The sequence below is a fragment of the Mya arenaria genome, chromosome 8, assembly GCF_026914265.1.
Source record: "Mya arenaria isolate MELC-2E11 chromosome 8, ASM2691426v1".
NCBI classification, from domain to species: Eukaryota; Metazoa; Mollusca; class Bivalvia; order Myida; family Myidae; genus Mya; species Mya arenaria.
In genome coordinates, this window is record NC_069129.1 from 42,501,505 (window position 1) to 42,521,173 (window position 19,669).

The 19,669-nt window shown below is 37.7% G+C and overlaps 2 protein-coding genes across 5 annotated transcripts in view; one reads left to right on the forward strand and one right to left on the reverse strand.

Moving 5' to 3' along the window:
- Window positions 1–19,669, reverse strand: part of LOC128242140 (pregnancy zone protein-like) — a 364,302-nt gene that overhangs the window by 77,605 nt on the left and 267,028 nt on the right. The window lies entirely within an intron of this gene.
- Window positions 6,930–19,669, forward strand: part of LOC128242142 (FMRFamide receptor-like) — a 74,430-nt gene continuing 61,690 nt past the window's right edge. The window contains exon 1 of the mRNA XM_052959203.1: window positions 6,930–7,381. Within this exon, the coding sequence (XP_052815163.1) occupies window positions 7,318–7,381 (64 nt within the window). The 5' untranslated portion in view covers window positions 6,930–7,317. The remainder of the gene's footprint in view (window positions 7,382–19,669) is intronic.

A 19,669-nucleotide genomic window follows, 5' to 3' on the forward strand; every position in this document is an offset into this window, starting at 1 on the left:
ATGATAATATTTTGTTTTTTGTTGGGTGTACATATGCTCGAAGGACATTATGGTTAATAATATTGTTACAATAGTTTAAGCCCGGAAATATAGATATTCTGTTTTTTTCCCAAGCTAATCCTCCGTTTAAAACTAAATTATAACAAAAATATACATACGTTTCTTCGGATGAAATAGAGTCAATGGTCTAATACATAGATTTCAATAGCATGAAATTCACCTTTTATTTGTACAGAACAGAACAGATATTTTATTAGACTTATACAATTGTACATCGTCTTAATACATATAGTTATACATAAGTTCATGTCATTTCTCTAAACAAACTCTAAACAAACTAAGAGGATTTTTTAACAAATTTAAGGCATGTTGTCAAGCAAAAGTCAAGAATTGATTTCTAAGTAACTAACCTTATAGTATGTATTACTTGATAACATTGGCAGTGAGGACAATTATCTTTAGTAGTGTACTTATGTCATGTTATTAATTATTGAGTTGCGTATAACAAATGCTTGTTTCATATATTTACAGACATTCATAATTTCAGTCTTGTCATACGAAGTCAGTAATTTATGAAACTTAAAAACAGATGGATTTACATAATACAGTGGTTTTATAAAAAGTTTACGTATTTGCGAATAGCACCTACAAACACAAATGAAATGAAATTCATCTTCAATATCTAAGTCATTACAACATAGGCAATAACGTTCATTGCGAGATATATTGTTGCGTGCATATCTTCCGGTTTGTATTCTCAACGGATGTACAGAAACTCTAAGCTTGACAAAGAATAAACGTAAATTTTTAGGCGCTAAATCTAGATATTTTTCATACTCGAAAGAGGTTTTAAATAGTCTATACATGTCTAAAACAGTACTCTTACTAATATTTCCGTACCACTCTTGTTTAAAAGTATCTATCACTCTACACTTAAATTCGCATATGAATGTGTTAACACATATAGCACTTGGGTTATCAAATACATATGCAAATCCATAATCGTTTAACAATTTTTTAACATTAGAGACCCAGTTTACACACCCTTTATTACAATCATTAATAGCCTGGGTGTAAACATATTGGATAATAATATTAGTACTACGATTAAGTTTGAAAAAGTATTTTATAATTCTGACATACCTATTGATATATAAGGGATATCTCCCGAGTTCTCCATATACTGTAGCATTACATGTGTTTATTTTAACTTGCATCAATCGCTTACAGAATTTTAAATGTATACGTTCTATTTCTTTTGACTTAGTATAACCCCATATTTCACATGCATAATTCAATATCGAACCAACAAAAGCATCAAATAATTGACAAAACAGTTTAGGACTTAGGTCATATTCTTTGCATTTATATAATAATATATTCATAGCTTTAAGGGCTTTCCCAACCAAATGCTCTTGGTGAAATGTATAACTTCCAGTATAATTTATTACAGTTCCTAAATAGTTAAAGTTATCAACTACTTCGATAGTATGACCATTATATAACCAATTCTCATATTGACGTAGTCCACCGCGTTTACGAAAAACCATTATCTTAGTCTTAGATGTATTTACTTTTAGACCCCATGCATTGCAATACAAATAGAGGTTATCTAAATGGGATTGGACTTCCTGTGGAGACTTGCCTAAAATGGCCATATCATCTGCAAATAGCAACATAATCAATACAATATCATCAATATTTAAACCAGAATTATTGTTATCTTGCATGAATAGTTCTAGGTCCTCCACGAACAAAGAAAAAAGTATCGGGGACATAACCTCCCCTTGACGCAGGCCTACAGCGTAACTAAAATAATCAGAGTAAGATGCACATGATTTAACACCTGACTTAACATTTTCGTACATATCTTTAACTACTCTAAGTAGTTTACCTTTTATACCAGTATTATATAGTTTTAGCCATAATGCATTGCGATAAATACTATCAAAGCATTTAAGCAAATCAACATAAATTACATATAGTCGTTTGTTTTCATTAATATACTTTTGCACAATAGAAATAAGAATATAAATAGCATCAACAGTTGAGCAACCTTTTCGAAATACGAATTGCGCATCCGAAATAGTGGCATTAGCTTCGCAAAATGATTCGATGCGTTTGTTTAAAATTGTTGTAAATACTTTTGAAAAACAGCTTACAAGTGTAATTCCTCTATAATTGTTAACGTCATCAATAGATCCTTTTTTATGTAAAGGAATAATTACACCTTCTGTCCACTTTTCCGGATAGAAACCCGATGATAAAATGCTATTAAATATGTCACAACAGTGGCTAGATAATATATCAACACATTCAATAAAATACTCATTTAAAATACAATCGCTACCAGTCGATTTATTACGTTTCAAATGTTTAATTGCGCAATTTACTTCGTTGACTGAAATAGGTTCATCTAACTCTGGAAATGTTAAGTTACTTTCGTCAAAGTCGTGATTCGAACAAAAATGTTCAGCCTCAGCATTATTACAATCAGACGTATTGTTACTAAGATTTTCAAAAAAAATCTTGAAATCTTCCAGAGAAATATTACAATTATTTAATTTATTTTTTGATTTAAAGAATTTCCAAAATTCTTTAGGCTTACTTCTTCTTAAGTTTTCAATTTCTTTCATTTTGATTCGAAAGGCACAACTTTTCTTTTTACGAATTAAATCTTTGTAATATTTCTTTCGTGAACACAGTGCAGACCTATTTACCTCAGTCTTATTTGTATTAAAATTACATAAAGATTCTTGGTACAAATTCCTTGCATTAACACAATCATTATCAAACCAATCAGCACTTTTAATGCAACTTTCCGTTTCAAAACACTTTTGATTTTGGGGATTTTGTACCGGCATGTTATGTGAATTCTTTGCTTTATATATTGTATAAGTTTTTGTAACACATTTCACTCATATGAGTATATAGAACGAGGATAAAAATACTATACATCAAAGGGGAATTATCTGGAGTTCATTCTTTCGCATGACATTTTCAAAACAAACAATTAAGCTCAAGGTTATTTTTTTTTAAACTCGGCATTTTTGCTGTAACCAAGGGAGATTACTGCGTAGGAGGTTTACAAACAAAGGATATTTTAAGTATATTTAGTTACACACCTTCGGCGCCGACTAATAAAAACAGTTACGTTAAGTAATAACTCGGGTTGGGGGTGCCTTAACTTTCACTTAAAACATAAAAATGCTGAGTTTACGAAGCAATGCCACAATTCATTCATTTAGGGGTGCCTAAACCTTTGCTTAAACGATATAAATTCGCTGAGATTTCAAAGCAACGTCTCAATGCATCCATCAAACCGTACGAGACTATTTATCTTTCATTGCAGCTCCCATAACTCACCATGCATTGCTCCTGTTTTGGTCCAGGGGATTTTAAAGACCACTGTTATAAATCTGCTTCCAGTTAAAAGGGATAATAGGCCGTCTGGATAGTTTGGAAAATTTCGGTTCATTTCGGATTTATTGTGTCTGCGAACTATTCATGTCAGTTCCTGTTATTTATAAGGTAATAAAATCAGTTTTCAAGCTTCTGACATAATCAAGAGCTGGATCTACGTATATTTGAAACTTCTGTAAACTAGTTTTAAACATTAAAAAAACTACAAATATTGTTTTCGAAGCGCCGCCTTAGAAAACTGATGTTAAAGGAGAACCATAATGATCACCTTCAAAGAATTTTTGTGACATTAAAACAGCAATTATACTGAGAAAACTTGTATAGTCAAACAGTTTTAACCAAATTTCTGTTTTCAAAGCCTCATTTCACAACTAAGTGTTTATTATTTGCATGTAATTGAGCTAACCAATTTCTGTAAGCAGGGGCCCATTAATCACTCAGTCCTGGTCAGTCTTGGAGTCAGTACATACTGATCAGATAACAACTTCAGTATGATAGCTCCATTAATGTTCTGCCCAAGTTAAGTTAATCCTTTTAACATGATAACAATAGAAAATACAGTTTAAACAAGAGATGTTTGTTTAACATTTGCCCCCCCCACCCCTTGAGCGCCATGTTGTCAGGATTATTTGGACAATTGAATGACATATGCATGGACCTCCAAGTCAAGTTTTAGGGCCATGGGTGCAGGCAGTGTCAAGTTATCACACAGACAAGCTTTTTGCATTCAAGGTTACTGTGACCTTGACCCGATGACCCCTTGAATTAAAATGGGGTCATCTACAGGTCAGGCCCAACCACCCTAGTCAAGTTTGATGATCATAGGTTCAGGCTTTGTTGAGATATCACTGGGAGAAGCTTTGCTAACTATGTCGTGTTAAAGGTCACTGTGACCTTGACCTTTGACCCGAAGAAACCCAAAATCAAAAGGAGTCATCTACTGGTCAGGCCCAACCTTCATGTCAAGTTTGATGACCATAGGACAAGAAATTGCCGAGTGTGCCTTCAAGGTCACTGTGACCTTGACCTTTGACCTGATGACCTCCAAAATACAACTAGTCAGGCCCCACCTACAAGTCAATTTTGCGGTCCATGGGTGCAGGCATTGTCGAGTTATCACTTGGACAACTTTGTGACCTGGACCTTTGGCCCGATGAACCCCAATTTCAATTGGGGTCATCTACTGTCAGGCTGAACCTCCCAGTCGAATTTGAGGGCCATAGGTGGAGGCATTGTCAAGTTATCAATCGGACAACTTTTATCATTCAAGGTCAATGTGACCTTGACCTTTGGCCCGATGAACTCCAAAATCAATAAGGGTCATCTACTGGTCAGGCCCAACCAAGTCAAGTTTTAGGGCCATGGGTGAAGGCATTGTCAAATTACCAACCGGACAACCTTTTATCATTCAAGATCCATGTGACCTTGACCTTTGTCCGATGACCCCTAAAATCAAAAGGGGTCATCTACTGGTCAGGCCCAGCCGCCATGTCAAGTTTGATGACCAAAGGTCTAGGCATTGTTGATTCATCACTCGGACAAGCTTTAAAATCCTTATACCATTTAAGGTCACTGTGACCTTGACCTTTGACCCAATGACCCTTAAATCAATAGGGTCATCTACTGGTCAGGCCTTATCTTCATGTCAAGTTTGATGACAATGCGTCAAGGAATTGTTGTGTTATCACTTGGACAAGCTTTGGTCAACCGACCGACCGACCGACCGACATGTGCGAAGTGGGGCATAATTATTTATTTATTTAGCTTGATGCTTAGGAGCGGCATTAATTAAAGGAATGTGCATACCTGTGCATGTTTGTGCCAATGGTAGTCAAAACTAGTACCTTGGCTGCTATTAAATATTTGTCTTAATTAGATCTGAGACCGATGTAGCTAATCGGATAACTTGTTATCAATAACTGGCCAAAATAGTGAATTAAGTCAATGATGTGTGATCCTAACTTAAACTTAAGTTGAATATTGAATACTACCCCAGAATATACTTTATGAAGTTATTCCTTTCTTCTCAGCTGTAACTTTTAGCGAACGAAGACTATAGCTGAAAATGTGACACAAACGTGAAAACATGATAATAGTGGTCTATCAAATCATAGGGTTATACTGCCATGAGACATTAAATATAGAAGGCTTTGCTTCATTCTGGTAGAAGCCATACGAAATATAGCTACAGCTGTTATTGATAGCTCCTGATGCATTTAAAGTTAAGCTTCATTTATAAAATACAACTGTAGCTAACTTTTTGCGCAAAAAATATAGCTACAGCTACATATTTATATAAGACTGCTGTATTTTATAGTCATGACTGTACTTTAGGACTGTTGTTGTAAAGTATAACTTTATAGATGTAAACTATAGCTACAGCTATATGCAGCTGTACTTTTAAACACAGCTGAAGTTATGAAATACAGCTGTAGATATGAAACACAGTTGTAGCTATGAAATACAGCTGTAGCTATGAAACACAGTTGTAGCTATGATACACAGTTGTAGCTATGAAATACAGCTGTAGCTATGAAACACAGTTGTAGCTATGATACACAGTTGTAGCTATGAAATACAGCTGTAGCTATGAAACACAGTTGTAGCTATGAAATACAGCTGTAGCTATGAAACACAGTTGTAGCTATGAAATACAGCTGTAGCTTTGAAATTACACTCGTAGCTTTGAAATACAGCTGTAGCTATGAAACACAGTTGTAGCTATGAAATACAGCTGTAGCTATGAAACACAGTTGTAGCTATGAAATACAGCTGTAGCTATGAAACACAGTTGTAGCTATGAAATACAGCTGTAGCTTTGAAATTACACTCGTAGCTATGAAATACAGCTGTAGCTATACATTTACATCTGGAGCTATAGCTGTGTCTGACTGTTGTTAATAGTACACATTGTAGAGACTTGGTGCGCCCTAGGGGACAGAAATTGTAAGAAGTTTAATTGTAAGACTGAACCCTGAACGACTAAGCGTAGTTCGCATTGAATGCTGATTTGGCTAAAAATATATATTTGCTAAAAATGTAGGTAATATGTTAGGTTGAATAATTAACGTTCATGTAAACATAATCATTAACAACAATTGATAGTGGATACATTGCTTTGTAACTTAGTAAAGGTATACGGTTTATTTCTATTATACAATCTGTGAACAAGTGCCCCTTCCCTTTTTTCTCCAAGAATAACACATAACATAAAAGCAATTATATGATATAATTATATCCCGATTGCTTCGCACCGAATAAAAAATCAAAAGAAATCAATGGATTTGTATTCGCTCATGAATAAATTGCCTTCGTTGGAGTATAGGAGAGGGTGGAATGGCAGACTGTATTCCGAATGCTATAACGGCTTGAACGGGCAGTAAAGACGGATTACTATCTGCAAGAAAAAAGTCCACATACGCCGTATGATACTTTATTGCGTGTTCCATAAAACAGTTACATGGGAAAGGAGTACCATGTATGAATAGAAGATTTTTTTCCCAAAATCCTAGAAAAACAAATATCTTATTAATGATGAATTAATTATATAGAAATATATCACTCAAATCAGGATATATTGAAGAAAATAGGGAAAAGACGAAATTATTGAGAATTTCAAAGAAGTGCCTGGATTAGCATTGTAGGAAACGTTAATATTGTCAGCGACTCCTTACATTTGCGGAGAATGTAGATTTAAGTCCTGTTCAAATATCCTCCGCCTGATCGTATAGAGGCACAAGAACTCTCATCAATAGAAACGGAATACCGATACGCGAAAAACCTGCATATGCCGACATTATAAACAACATGTAATTAACTTGAAATTGTGGCCTAAGTCGGTGTTGATGGTTCGAAGATTAGTGAAGCAGAGAGTGGAGTTGAGAAAGATAGGAAATGGAAAATAGTAGCGGGGATCAACACTTTAATATTGTTAAAGGATGGAATCATACAGTCAAAGGTAGGAAATATCGTAATTAGATTTAAGCTTTTATTTTAAATTTCAGGATATTATCAAATATGTTTAGTTAGAAATTTAGTATTTTTTAAGTCATTAATCATTTCAAAACCAGCATATTGTATGTACATTGTGAAAAATGACTGGAAATGAATACGCATCATTTAAAGGCGATATGGATCAACAATTTAGATTTATGTTGTTAGAAATTTATCATTCTATAAGTAATTAATCAATTTCCAATAAACTTTTGCATGTTTATTGTGGAAAATGTCTTAAAAATGAAATCGAATTTTGCAAAGGCGGTATTGATCAATTATCTTATTATGTTTTGTTAGAATTTATTATTTTTTTCAGTTATCAATCAATTTCCAATCAGTCTTTTGCATTGTGGAAAATGACATAAAAATGGAAAGGCGATATTGATAAATTATTTTATGTTGTTGAACCCTTATTGCGCCATACGTTGGAAGTCACGAACTAGATTATAACAGGTGTCTTTAAACCTTTTTTATATTATAATGTTTGTGAAGAAGGTTGTATAAACTGATGCTTAAGTATCTGCTGTTGGCACACTATTGTGCGACAGTGTGGTCTTGTGTTGTGGGGAAAACCGGATTTCACGAAAAAAATCGATTTGTAGTCGACAGACCTTGCTCACATCCACTGAGCCGGGAATCGAACATGGAAAGCCTTTGTGAGAGGCAAGTGCGCTAACCACTACGCTTACCGGACAACCCGGAAAGCCTTTGTGAGAGGCGAGTGCGCTAACCACTACGCTTACCGGACAACCCGGAAAGCCTTTGTGAGAGGCAAGTGCGCTAACCACTACGCTTACCGGACAACCCGGAAAGCCTTTGTGAGAGGCAAGTGCGCTAACCACTACGCTTACCGGACAACCCGGAAAGCCTTTGTAAGAGGCGAGTGCGCTAACCACTACGCTTACCGGACAACCCGGAAAGCCTTTGTGAGAGGCAAGTGCGCTAACCACTACGCTTACCGGACAACCCGGAAAGCCTTTGTGAGAGGCAAGTGCGCTAACCACTACGCTTACCGGACAACCCGGAAAGCCTTTGTAAGAGGCGAGTGCGCTAACCACTACGCTTACCGGACAACCCGGAAAGCCTTTGTGAGAGGCGAGTGCGCTAACCACTACGCTTACCGGACAACCCGGAAAGCCTTTGTGAGAGGCGAGTGCGCTTACCACTACGCTTACCGGACAACCCGGAAAGCCTTTGTAAGAGGCGAGTGCGCTTACCACTACGCTTACCGGACAACCCGGAAAGCCTTTGTAAGAGGCAAGTGCGCTAACCACTACGCTAACCGGACAACCCGGAAAGCCTTTGTGAGAGGCGAGTGCGCTAACCACTACGCTTACCGGACAACCCGGAAAGCCTTTGTGAGAGGCGAGTGCGCTAACCACTACGCTTACCGGACAACCCGGAAAGCCTTTGTGAGAGGCGAGTGCGCTAACCACTACGCTTACCGGACAACCCGGAAAGCCTTTGTGAGAGGCGAGTGCGCTAACCACTACGCTTACCGGACAACCCGGAAAGCCTTTGTGAGAGGCGAGTGCGCTAACCACTACGCTTACCGGACAACCCGGAAAGCCTTTGTGAGAGGCGAGTGCGCTAACCACTACGCTTACCGGACAACCCGGAAAGCCTTTGTAAGAGGCGAGTGCGCTAACCACTACGCTTACCGGACAACCCGGAAAGCCTTTGTGAGAGGCGAGTGCGCTAACCACTACGCTTACCGGACAACCCGGAAAGCCTTTGTGAGAGGCGAGTGCGCTAACCACTACGCTTACCGGACAACCCGGAAAGCCTTTGTGAGAGGCGAGTGCGCTAACCACTACGCTTACCGGACAACCCGGAAAGCCTTTGTGAGAGGCGAGTGCGCTAACCACTACGCTTACCGGACAACCCGGAAAGCCTTTGTGAGAGGCGAGTGCGCTAACCACTACGCTTACCGGACAACCCGGAAAGCCTTTGTGAGAGGCGAGTGCGCTAACCACTACGCTTACCGGACAACCCGGAAAGCCTTTGTAAGAGGCGAGTGCGCTAACCACTACGCTTACCGGACAACCCGGAAAGCCTTTGTAAGAGGCGAGTGCGCTAACCACTACGCTTACCGGACAACCCGGAAAGCCTTTGTGAGAGGCGAGTGCGCTTACCACTACGCTTACCGGACAACCCGGAAAGCCTTTGTAAGAGGCAAGTGCGCTAACCACTACGCTAACCGGACAACCCGGAAAGCCTTTGTGAGAGGCGAGTGCGCTAACCACTACGCTTACCGGACAACCCGGAAAGCCTTTGTGAGAGGCGAGTGCGCTAACCACTACGCTTACCGGACAACCCGGAAAGCCTTTGTGAGAGGCGAGTGCGCTAACCACTACGCTTACCGGACAACCCGGAAAGCCTTTGTGAGAGGCGAGTGCGCTAACCACTACGCTTACCGGACAACCCGGAAAGCCTTTGTGAGAGGCGAGTGCGCTAACCACTACGCTTACCGGACAACCCGGAAAGCCTTTGTGAGAGGCGAGTGCGCTAACCACTACGCTTACCGGACAACCCGGAAAGCCTTTGTGAGAGGCAAGTGCGCTAACCACTACGCTTACCGGACAACCCGGAAAGCCTTTGTGAGAGGCGAGTGCGCTAACCACTACGCTTACCGGACAACCCGGAAAGCCTTTGTAAGAGGCGAGTGCGCTAACCACTACGCTTACCGGACAACCCGGAAAGCCTTTGTAAGAGGCGAGTGCGCTTACCACTACGCTTACCGGACAACCCGGAAAGCCTTTGTAAGAGGCGAGTGCGCTTACCACTACGCTTACCGGACAACCCGGAAAGCCTTTGTAAGAGGCCAGTGCGCTAACCACTACGCTAACCGGACAACCCGGAAAGCCTTTGTGAGAGGCGAGTGCGCTAACCACTACGCTTACCGGACAACCCGGAAAGCCTTTGTGAGAGGCGAGTGCGCTAACCACTACGCTTACCGGACAACCCGGAAAGCCTTTGTGAGAGGCGAGTGCGCTTACCACTACGCTTACCGGACAACCCGGAAAGCATTTGTAAGAGGCGAGTGCGCTTACCACTACGCTTACCGGACAACCCGGAAAGCCTTTGTAAGAGGCGAGTGCGCTAACCACTACGCTTACCGGACAACCCGGAAAGCCTTTGTAAGAGGCAAGTGCGCTAACCACTACGCTAACCGGACAATCCGGAACGCCTTGGTAAGAAGCGCGTGCGCTAACCACTAAGACGTTAACACTCAATTTCAAAAAAAAAATATGATTTATGAACTTTCTCAGGCAAGGCCGTACTACATTTTTGTGAGTGTCGTCCTGTCTAACCCTGTCGTGACTAAACGCAGTTTTTCAAAACACTTTTGAGGAAGATTCTTTCCAAAGTACAAACTTAATTATGGATGTCAAAATGAATGGAAAAAGGAGTTACTATTTTTTGAAGTGAGACTTGCTAAGCACGACAATGTGTCGACTCATTCTAACGTATTGTTGTTTAAACACGCAAGTTCTCCTTTCCAAACCATACAAACGTTTTATCTCTCAAAGCGTTACAACCATGGGAAACTTATGCCATGGGCCATGAACGGTTTTAGTTTACATTTATTTCTCAAAGCTCGATTTTGACGAAAGCTGACGAACGTTTAAGTTCATATTTATTCAATGAACTTTCAAGTACATTGTTTGAAATATGGATGGATCACAATGATAAAGATACCCTTTTGAAACTTGCCGTAGTTTGCAAGAAAATAATGTCATTTTTTAAATCGTTCAAGAGTATAAATAATGTGATTTTATTCAACTGATTCATTTTCTATATAATTCCTCAATGACCATTTGCGCTTTAAAGTGACTATTTCAGGGTTTTTACGGCTATTTTTATTATTACGAAATAAAGTGTGGCATATAGTTAAACTTATACTGATGGCCGATACCCGTCAACAAATATTGATATATGCCCAAATATTGCTTTGAAGTCAATGATTTTGAAAACCGTTAGTAACGCAATTCAACAAAAGGCTGTAGCGTTATTGGTTGATTGACATTATCACTTGATATTACCAATGTATTCAATAAAGGTTTAAATATCCGACAACTATGTATGAGCCCATGTTGACCAGTGGATTAGGTATCAGTTTTAGTTTTTTTCTTGACTGTACCGGCATTTGTTCGCTCCCCATCATAACCAGGATTTTTTATACTTTATTTGTATTTTCTTTCTGCAATTTCGGTATCAAAAAGTAAAATGATTTTAATATTAGTGTTTTCGATATGCATTACCGGGAAATCTCATTTTTGGTGCCAAAACATGAGAGAGTCCCTTTAAACACGTTGCTATTATATCACAGGGTTGTACCATTCAATGATATTGTAATGTTAACAGTACATCGTCTTACTTATCTTACTTTATCATGCATTCATTATTTTGTTCAGATAACCAGTTTGAGTTATTTTGTTTCCATACACTGTTTCATGTATATTTTCATATATGCCCATTTGACCATGATTTGTTCAAAAAGAACTAATCTTTAACCTACGCAGTTACCTCCCTTGACGAGCTATTATGATTTGTATACTACTAGCTATATTTCCATTAAAAAGATGAATACTGTTTGAGTTTTAAGGAAAATTTACGTCACGCTATGGTCGTGATAACTGAACGACAAGGGAAGTAACCGCTGTGTGCAGTTTGGCATGTTTCCAGTGTGCTAATTGGTGCAGGGACAGGGACATAAATAAAAGACCACATGCTACAGTCTCTTAATGTTCGGTATGAAAGGTGGTCCAATAAAAGTCCGCTTGAGCTGTGCTAATTAATAAGCTATGAACACCGTCTTATTACCGGTACGAGTTTAATTTTGGTGTTAATGACTTTAGTTTTGTTTCAAAGGATTTTGTAGCGGTATTTGGGTATTTAGAATGAAGCGTATAATAAATATTCGTTTCCACAAACCCGACCAACCCTATCATTTCTTCCCGACCCTACACTTTCTTTTGCCGTAGTGTCCTAAAACATTTGTATTTTTTGTGTGGACTGGTTAAAATTTGACCATTTATTCATTTTTTAACAAAAGTGATACACGCTGATAAAGTTCGATTTTGTACAGAATCCCGGCTCTCAAAAGATAGAAAAGAGTTTGCTTACCTAATGCACCAGTCAATTGTAACCACGCCCCCCCCCCCCCCGGTTCGGGGGTATACCGGTGATAGCCGGGTAAATAAGCCATGTTTTTACCTTCCAAGTGGCCCCGCAGTGCCGGGTGAATGCGGTGGTTTTGTCTTCGCGCCAACAAATAGCGGGGATTCCTTACCTAGGGTCTCTGGGGTGCGGGGTATTTGGCGGGAATTTTCCAGCAGTTCGTCCCCGCAGGGCGGAGATTTTACCCGGGTTTGGCTGGACCAAAAGTCAAAGTCCCCGCTATTCCCCGTACCTGATGGAGGGGGGGGCGTGGTTACAATTGTCTGGTGCATAACTAACCTATTTTTTAGAGTTGTTAGTGGAAACCAAAAACCTTTTTACTTGGCCTGATCAATCATTCAGTAGGTAAAAATAGTTTTAAAGATATTAACGAGTTATAAATGTGTTTCTTTGTGTGGAGCTACATAGAAAATTTATAGTCGTACAAAAAACAACTTAATAAGCAATTTTTTAGGCATTTGTATTTGAAATCGGTTGACCAAGTCTCTACCCCTTAGAGAATAAAACGTTTGAAAAGCGTTCATTTAGAAGCGTTCTTGAATACTTTATTTCACAAGTTTTTTGAAACACTGTAAATTGCAACATGTGTTCCTAGATATTGTTTAAGATGAAGCAGAAGAAAGCATACTAGCAAGAGAATTCGATAAGAAAATGTTCATGAATAAAACAGTTAACGATTTAATGGAAACGGTCGTAACGACAACGTGGACTATAACTGGCTCAGATTTTATCGTTAAGACTCTGAGGTCAATGGATCGTTTAATGATAATAATAATAATAATAATAATAATAATAATAATAATAATAATAATAATAATGATGCTGATGCTGCTGATGCTGCTGATGCTGATGATGATGGTGCTGATGATGATGATTATGGTGATGATGATGATGATGATGATGATGATGATGATGATGATGATGATGATGATGATGATGATGATGATGATGACGACAATGATGATGATGGTGGTGTTGGTGGTGTTGGTGGTGTTGGTGGTGGTAGTGATGATGATGATGATGATGATGATGATGATGATGATGATGATGATGATGACGAAGACGACGACGATAATATAATAATAATAATAATAATAATAATAATAATAATAATAATAATAAAAATAATAATAATAATAATAATAATAATAATAATCCACTAGATAATATGTTTGCTATTGGCATCTTAATGAATTCTTTGAACTTATAATCCACTGCAAACCATAATGAATAAATAACATCATTGCAATTCATACATAGCTCTCAGAAATGAACCAATTCATCTTCGTTACCTCAAGCTACGTTCTCACCAGAGGGAATTTGTATTGTTTCATTTGTTTGGAAGTAATTACTTCTATAAAGTGACGACTACACAGTTTACTGGTTTAATACACAGGGTGTTAAAAATAAAATATCACCACGAAGTTCATGGTCGAAAACATGATATCAAATGCGACGTATATTGTTTGCAAATTAAGCTAAACCCCCAAAAAGTAATAACAAATATAATTAAGTTTAAACCTATTACCTGGTTGTTTGAAAATGCCCTGAATATCTGACTTAAAATAGTTATTCTTTACAGTAGGGAGCAGGATCCGTATAAATACAAAGTTGACGCATTAAGTCCGTTTAGAAAGACTCACTAAAATACATTACTGAATTGAATTTTGCACCACAAAGGAGGACCACAAGCGAAACGCAACGCAAACTTGTGTTAACACGTGCTGAACTGTCCATAAAACATGTATTAAAGTTAAAATTTATTTTTATGTCACTCTTAAAGTGGCGATACACAAGTCTTCCACTTTTAAAGGGTCAACATGAAGTTCCTGTTTTTAATAGTTTGTTTTTTCTGTTTGGAAACATGGGCGTTTCATTTATACCCAGTCTGTTGTTTTGTTTTGTTGTGTGAGAACGCAGTTTTTTATACATGTAGTTTTGATACCAACTATTTATTCGGAAAAAGTGCATAGAATAACGCTTGAATGATTCGTTATGTCTTTAAACCTGTACTCTCGAAGATTTAACGTTTTGACAACTTTCTTATTTTTTGTCTTTGAACGAGGTTATTTTAACGAGCAGCTTTAAACTTTCTAGCAAATAAGAACAAACGCTACCTTCTGCAAAAATGTCCAACACGAAGAGAGAAAAAGACACAATCACAGTCTACAAACATATACTGATCGTTAAAGGGACTACACACCAGATGGTCCCAAAATCGGCAAAATCATTATTTCCACAAAACAAGCCTAGAATTGCCAGTACGAGCTTGTATAGGGCGGATAATACATCCTTTGACATGGTTATGGTATCATTTTGTCTCTGTCTCAGCTGAGTTTACCCGTTCAAAAACAGCGCATACTGGTTTCCTAGTTTATAGTGTGTATATTTATGCACCAGTCAATTGACTTTCGGTCCAGCCAAGCCCGGGCAAAATCCCCGCCCTGCGGGAACGAACTGCTGGTTAAACCCCCGAAAAATGCCCCCGCACCCCAGGGACCCTAAGTAAGGCCCATTCCCTGCTATATTTGGTGCGAAGACAAAACCACCGCATTCACCCGGCACTGCGGGGCCACCTGGAAGGATCGGGGGGGGGGGGGGCGTGGTTACAACTGACTGGTGCATTAGCATATGCAAGTCACGTGATAAGTACAGATACATGTACCGATGCTTTTAACTTGGATTTACGTAGTAGACAAACGCAGAAAATACGCCAAAAAATGCGAAAGTGTCATTTTATTTTCAACGACAAGCGCTGCGAAAGGACAGCCACTTTTGTATTGTCAACGTCTGCACAACGGAACTCTTTGTTGACGTTAATTATGATTAACAACTCTGGTGGCAGACATTTCCTTTCGCTTTAACATTGTGCAGACGACAGCTGTCTGCAAGTGTTTTTTACGAGATATTCAAACGACAATGGTAGGAGAGTTCAAACAATATTATTATGTAATTTACGATAGTTCTGTATTGGAGAATTGTGCAGAAGGCGTCTGTTAAACATCACGTAACGCATTTCAAAATTGCGGATTTAAAAGACAATAATTTGGCATATATAAATATTTGCTGAAGGGTTACAGTCGTCAGAAGCTAAGTTTTAATACTCCTAATGATTTGCCGTAGATTATTTCGTAAGAAAAAAATCCGTAATTTTGTTTTTGTTTTTGTTTACAAACAATGATCAAGTCCCTTTAACAAAGTTAATAACTTTAACAAAGCACATTGCTTTGTTCTAAGGTTAGCTCGACATGCAATTCTTGCATGTCCATTTAAAACATTTCTGCCTTAAAGTAAGGGAATGGAAATCTCGCGGTGAATAGTCTCATCAAACGTCGTTATTGAAACCCCGTTGTTGTACGGTTTCCCGGTCTTTGACTTACGGCCAGAAAATGAAGAAACAACCAGCCAAAAGCCAGTCCTATGGAATAATTGAGAATGTGATCGGTCCGATTTTTCAATATTACAAAATGGATGCCACGGACGGGAAAATGTTCGCCAGGATTATCTGTGTTCTAGAAACCATAAAACAGACGGTATTTTTATTAACATCAGGGAAATGTTGATATGTCAATTCTTAATTAAGCTGTTAACTCCTACTACAGCAACACAAATAAGATCGCAGTTCTTCAAATTAAAATACGTCCGAAGATTGATGTTTTACGGCTAAAAGCGTTACTTGCGGCATAAAACATCAATTTTCGAACGTAAGTATGACAAAATGCGATCTGATTCTTTGAAAGCAGTCTTATATCACTAGTTTCCAGACATTTACGCAAAATATGGCTTATTCAAAGACAAAAAATAAAATCAATTGTAAAAATGGACATTCTGTGAGAGTGCAGCTTAAATGCTTCATATAATGGCTAGTGTGTGTGCCTATGTACACCCCGTATCTACGCAGTAGTAGCAATATTCAAATTTTCCCCTTTTCTCAATCAGATCGACTAAATAGCATTAGACAGGGATTTAGGAGGCGAGGTTGTATGGCCGCGAGGAAACAACATTCCACTATCTGTTATTGAGAACTGCGGAATTGAATTTACATTCAATTGTAAAGGAATTTCTATTCATTCCTTCGTGTTTGCCTTAACCTTTTTGTACTAAGACGTTTTGAACGCATCGTGGAATGCACGGGTTGTAGCTGACCTTTGCAATATAATTGAAATCAATCGGATATTTTTCTTGTCTTTAAATTGGAATTAAACAAGTTTCAGATTGATTTATGTTAAATATAGATTTTTCAATTATTTGCAATATATTTTATTACAGGAACAAAACATTTAATTTACCATAAATGGATTCACAACCATTTTTAAACATATGCCATTTCAATGTGCTTTTAATACCGTTCGGTTTAGCTAAGCGGATCATGTATTGCCTTCGATGTTCACGAACAGCCCTTGTGCTTTCCCAAAGGTGTGATTAGATCGTTCAATAAGATGAGTAAATAATAGTGTGTTTCTAATGTATTGAACACAGTCATATGTATATACGACGCTTCAAAAAGACACAGACATGTTCATCCAGTTTGTATAACAAAAATAACTTCCAGTGATATATTGCTAGCTGCTGGGGCCTAGATTACGAACAGTCTCAAGTCTGAGCTTAGACCTCAAGTCGTAAAGCTACATATTTTCATTTCATTATAGCATTCTTTCTTGTCAACTACTGATGCTAAGATATGATGATTTATATTACTATTTGAAACAGTGATTTATTTTTATAAAACGAATGAAAAAAATATGAGTTTTGCTATTCAATACAAGTGTTTTTCTCAGCCTTAGTCTAGCCTCGGACTTAAGACTGCCGATAGTTTCTACCTGCTGCGGTTCAAATTATACATGTATGTTTTATCATGATACTCAATCTAAAACATTGTGGTTGCTTCCAACAAGATAGGTATGAAATGTGCTGCACATAGCTACAATCATTTGATCAAATGATATCTCAAAAGGCTATTACCATCAATCATGGAACTGTTATTTACCCTCCAAGCACCGACGGCGTATTGAAACATTGGTTTGCCCTCTTTTCATATGGGCGTTCTTGAAAATATAACTGTCCCGTTTTCATGGGTGTTGTTTAAGTTTGAATTTTGTAAATGTCCTGCATTCAAGTGATAATAATATTCTATCAAAAAACACACAAAAAACCCGCATTGAGGCATACATCTCACTCCGAGACAGAATTATATTAAGTGCTTGAGACATTTTTTTGTCATATTACAATCTCTCACAATTTTTTAAATGTTAAAATAATGTCTAAGATAATGTTAAAATCTTAATGGATTTTCAGAATGTAAAACGATCAAGTTTCCTGATTAAAACAACATTCACGAGTAAGCAACCCTTCTCAAATAGTCGAAAACTCTTAAACAAAAGTATTTTATGAAATCTGCCGATGTAGAAAGTGGAACTTTTTGCCATTTAAAACACCGTACCTAGTCGTTTGAAGACATATGTCTTTTCACATGGTCAAAATTCGTTATGTCGAAGTCGTTTGGGCCTCAATTTATAGAGATAACGAATATTCGATATAACCGACACTCAAAACATTTCTTACTAAACGTAGTTACGTAACTGCAACTAGCTTGTTAAACTTTAAATACTCTTACTGTCTACGATTTAATATCACTCAAAACGCTTTTCGCCCCCCCCCCCCCCCCCACACACACACACCCAGGACAATTGGTATAAAGGGCATAGTTACGCATAACTATTCAATACAAAAAGTTAATCATTTACACTCACTGACTATACTCTCTTGCTAACAATTACAATGTGTCTTTACAGTCGCTAACATGTAATAGGGTTATTAAATCCCCCCCCCCCCCCCCCCCACTCCCGGGATCTGCTAGTGGTAAAGGTCCATAGTTACGCATACCTATTTAATACAAGAAGTAAAAACATTCACACTCACTGACTATACTCTCTTGCTAACAATCACAATGTGCATTTAGAGTCGCTAACATGTAGTAGGGTAATCAAATCCCACCGAGGGATGTTAAACCGCTCTCTGAAGATCATATCTGAAAGGTGTTTGTACATTAGGTATAAGAACTTGATCAATTTACAGATTAAATGTTCGTTCACTTTGTAATCAATACATTTGCCGCGGTTTAAAACTAATGAACACGAAATGTGATAGAAGATAAATGCATGTATATATTTTTTTCTTGAACCTAACTTTTGAAACTGTGTCTCTTTCCAAGAAAATCTTAACATTCGACAAAATTACAACATTAAAATATTGACAACTCTACGGAAAAATATTAGGGTGTTGTAAATTATTATTAACTAAAGTAGAACATGATTTTAACTTATCGCAGATTAGGAACATTTAAAGCCTTGTGGCTTATTAATGGTTTTCCTTAATTGTATAAAGAAGGCGATATATATCAACTGTAAACCAATAAAAAGTCCAAAAAGACAAGCTCAGAGAACTAGATATAGACCAATACTAACATACATCATCGACATCTAGGTCGTTTATTTTCCTAGCTGCCAGCGACTAGCAAATTTCATCCCTAAATAGGAAGCAGTTTTGATATTACATGACCATGGGGATAAAAGCGATCATAGCCAATGACGAAATTGCCAATAGATATTTTTCTCTTTATTAGCGTACAACAAAATAAAAAAACAACAACATACCAAGCGTTATTTCATTTCGGTGCTTGAAATTTGGCATTAATTTTGGTGAATGTTAGTTCCTATACAATTATGCAAATGTCAACTTGTAAAAAACATTTATTGTTTTTATAAATAAACACAATAAAAACCCCATATCAAACCATGGGCCGGTTGTTCAGAACTTTCTTAAAGTTAATGTCGTTGTTAACGTCATCGTTGTGAACTTATAAATGGTAACTGCTCTGTGAATTTAATGGAGGTATTTGTGAACTACTGTATTTCTTACATCATATTTGAGACGACCGTTTCAGCTGAACCTGTGAACTTGCTCTTATTAAAACATATGAGCACAACGTCAACTAGTTCATGTTCATAGTTAACAAAGATATCATTAAACACGTTGTTAACTCTAGCAAATATCTGATCACCAGGCC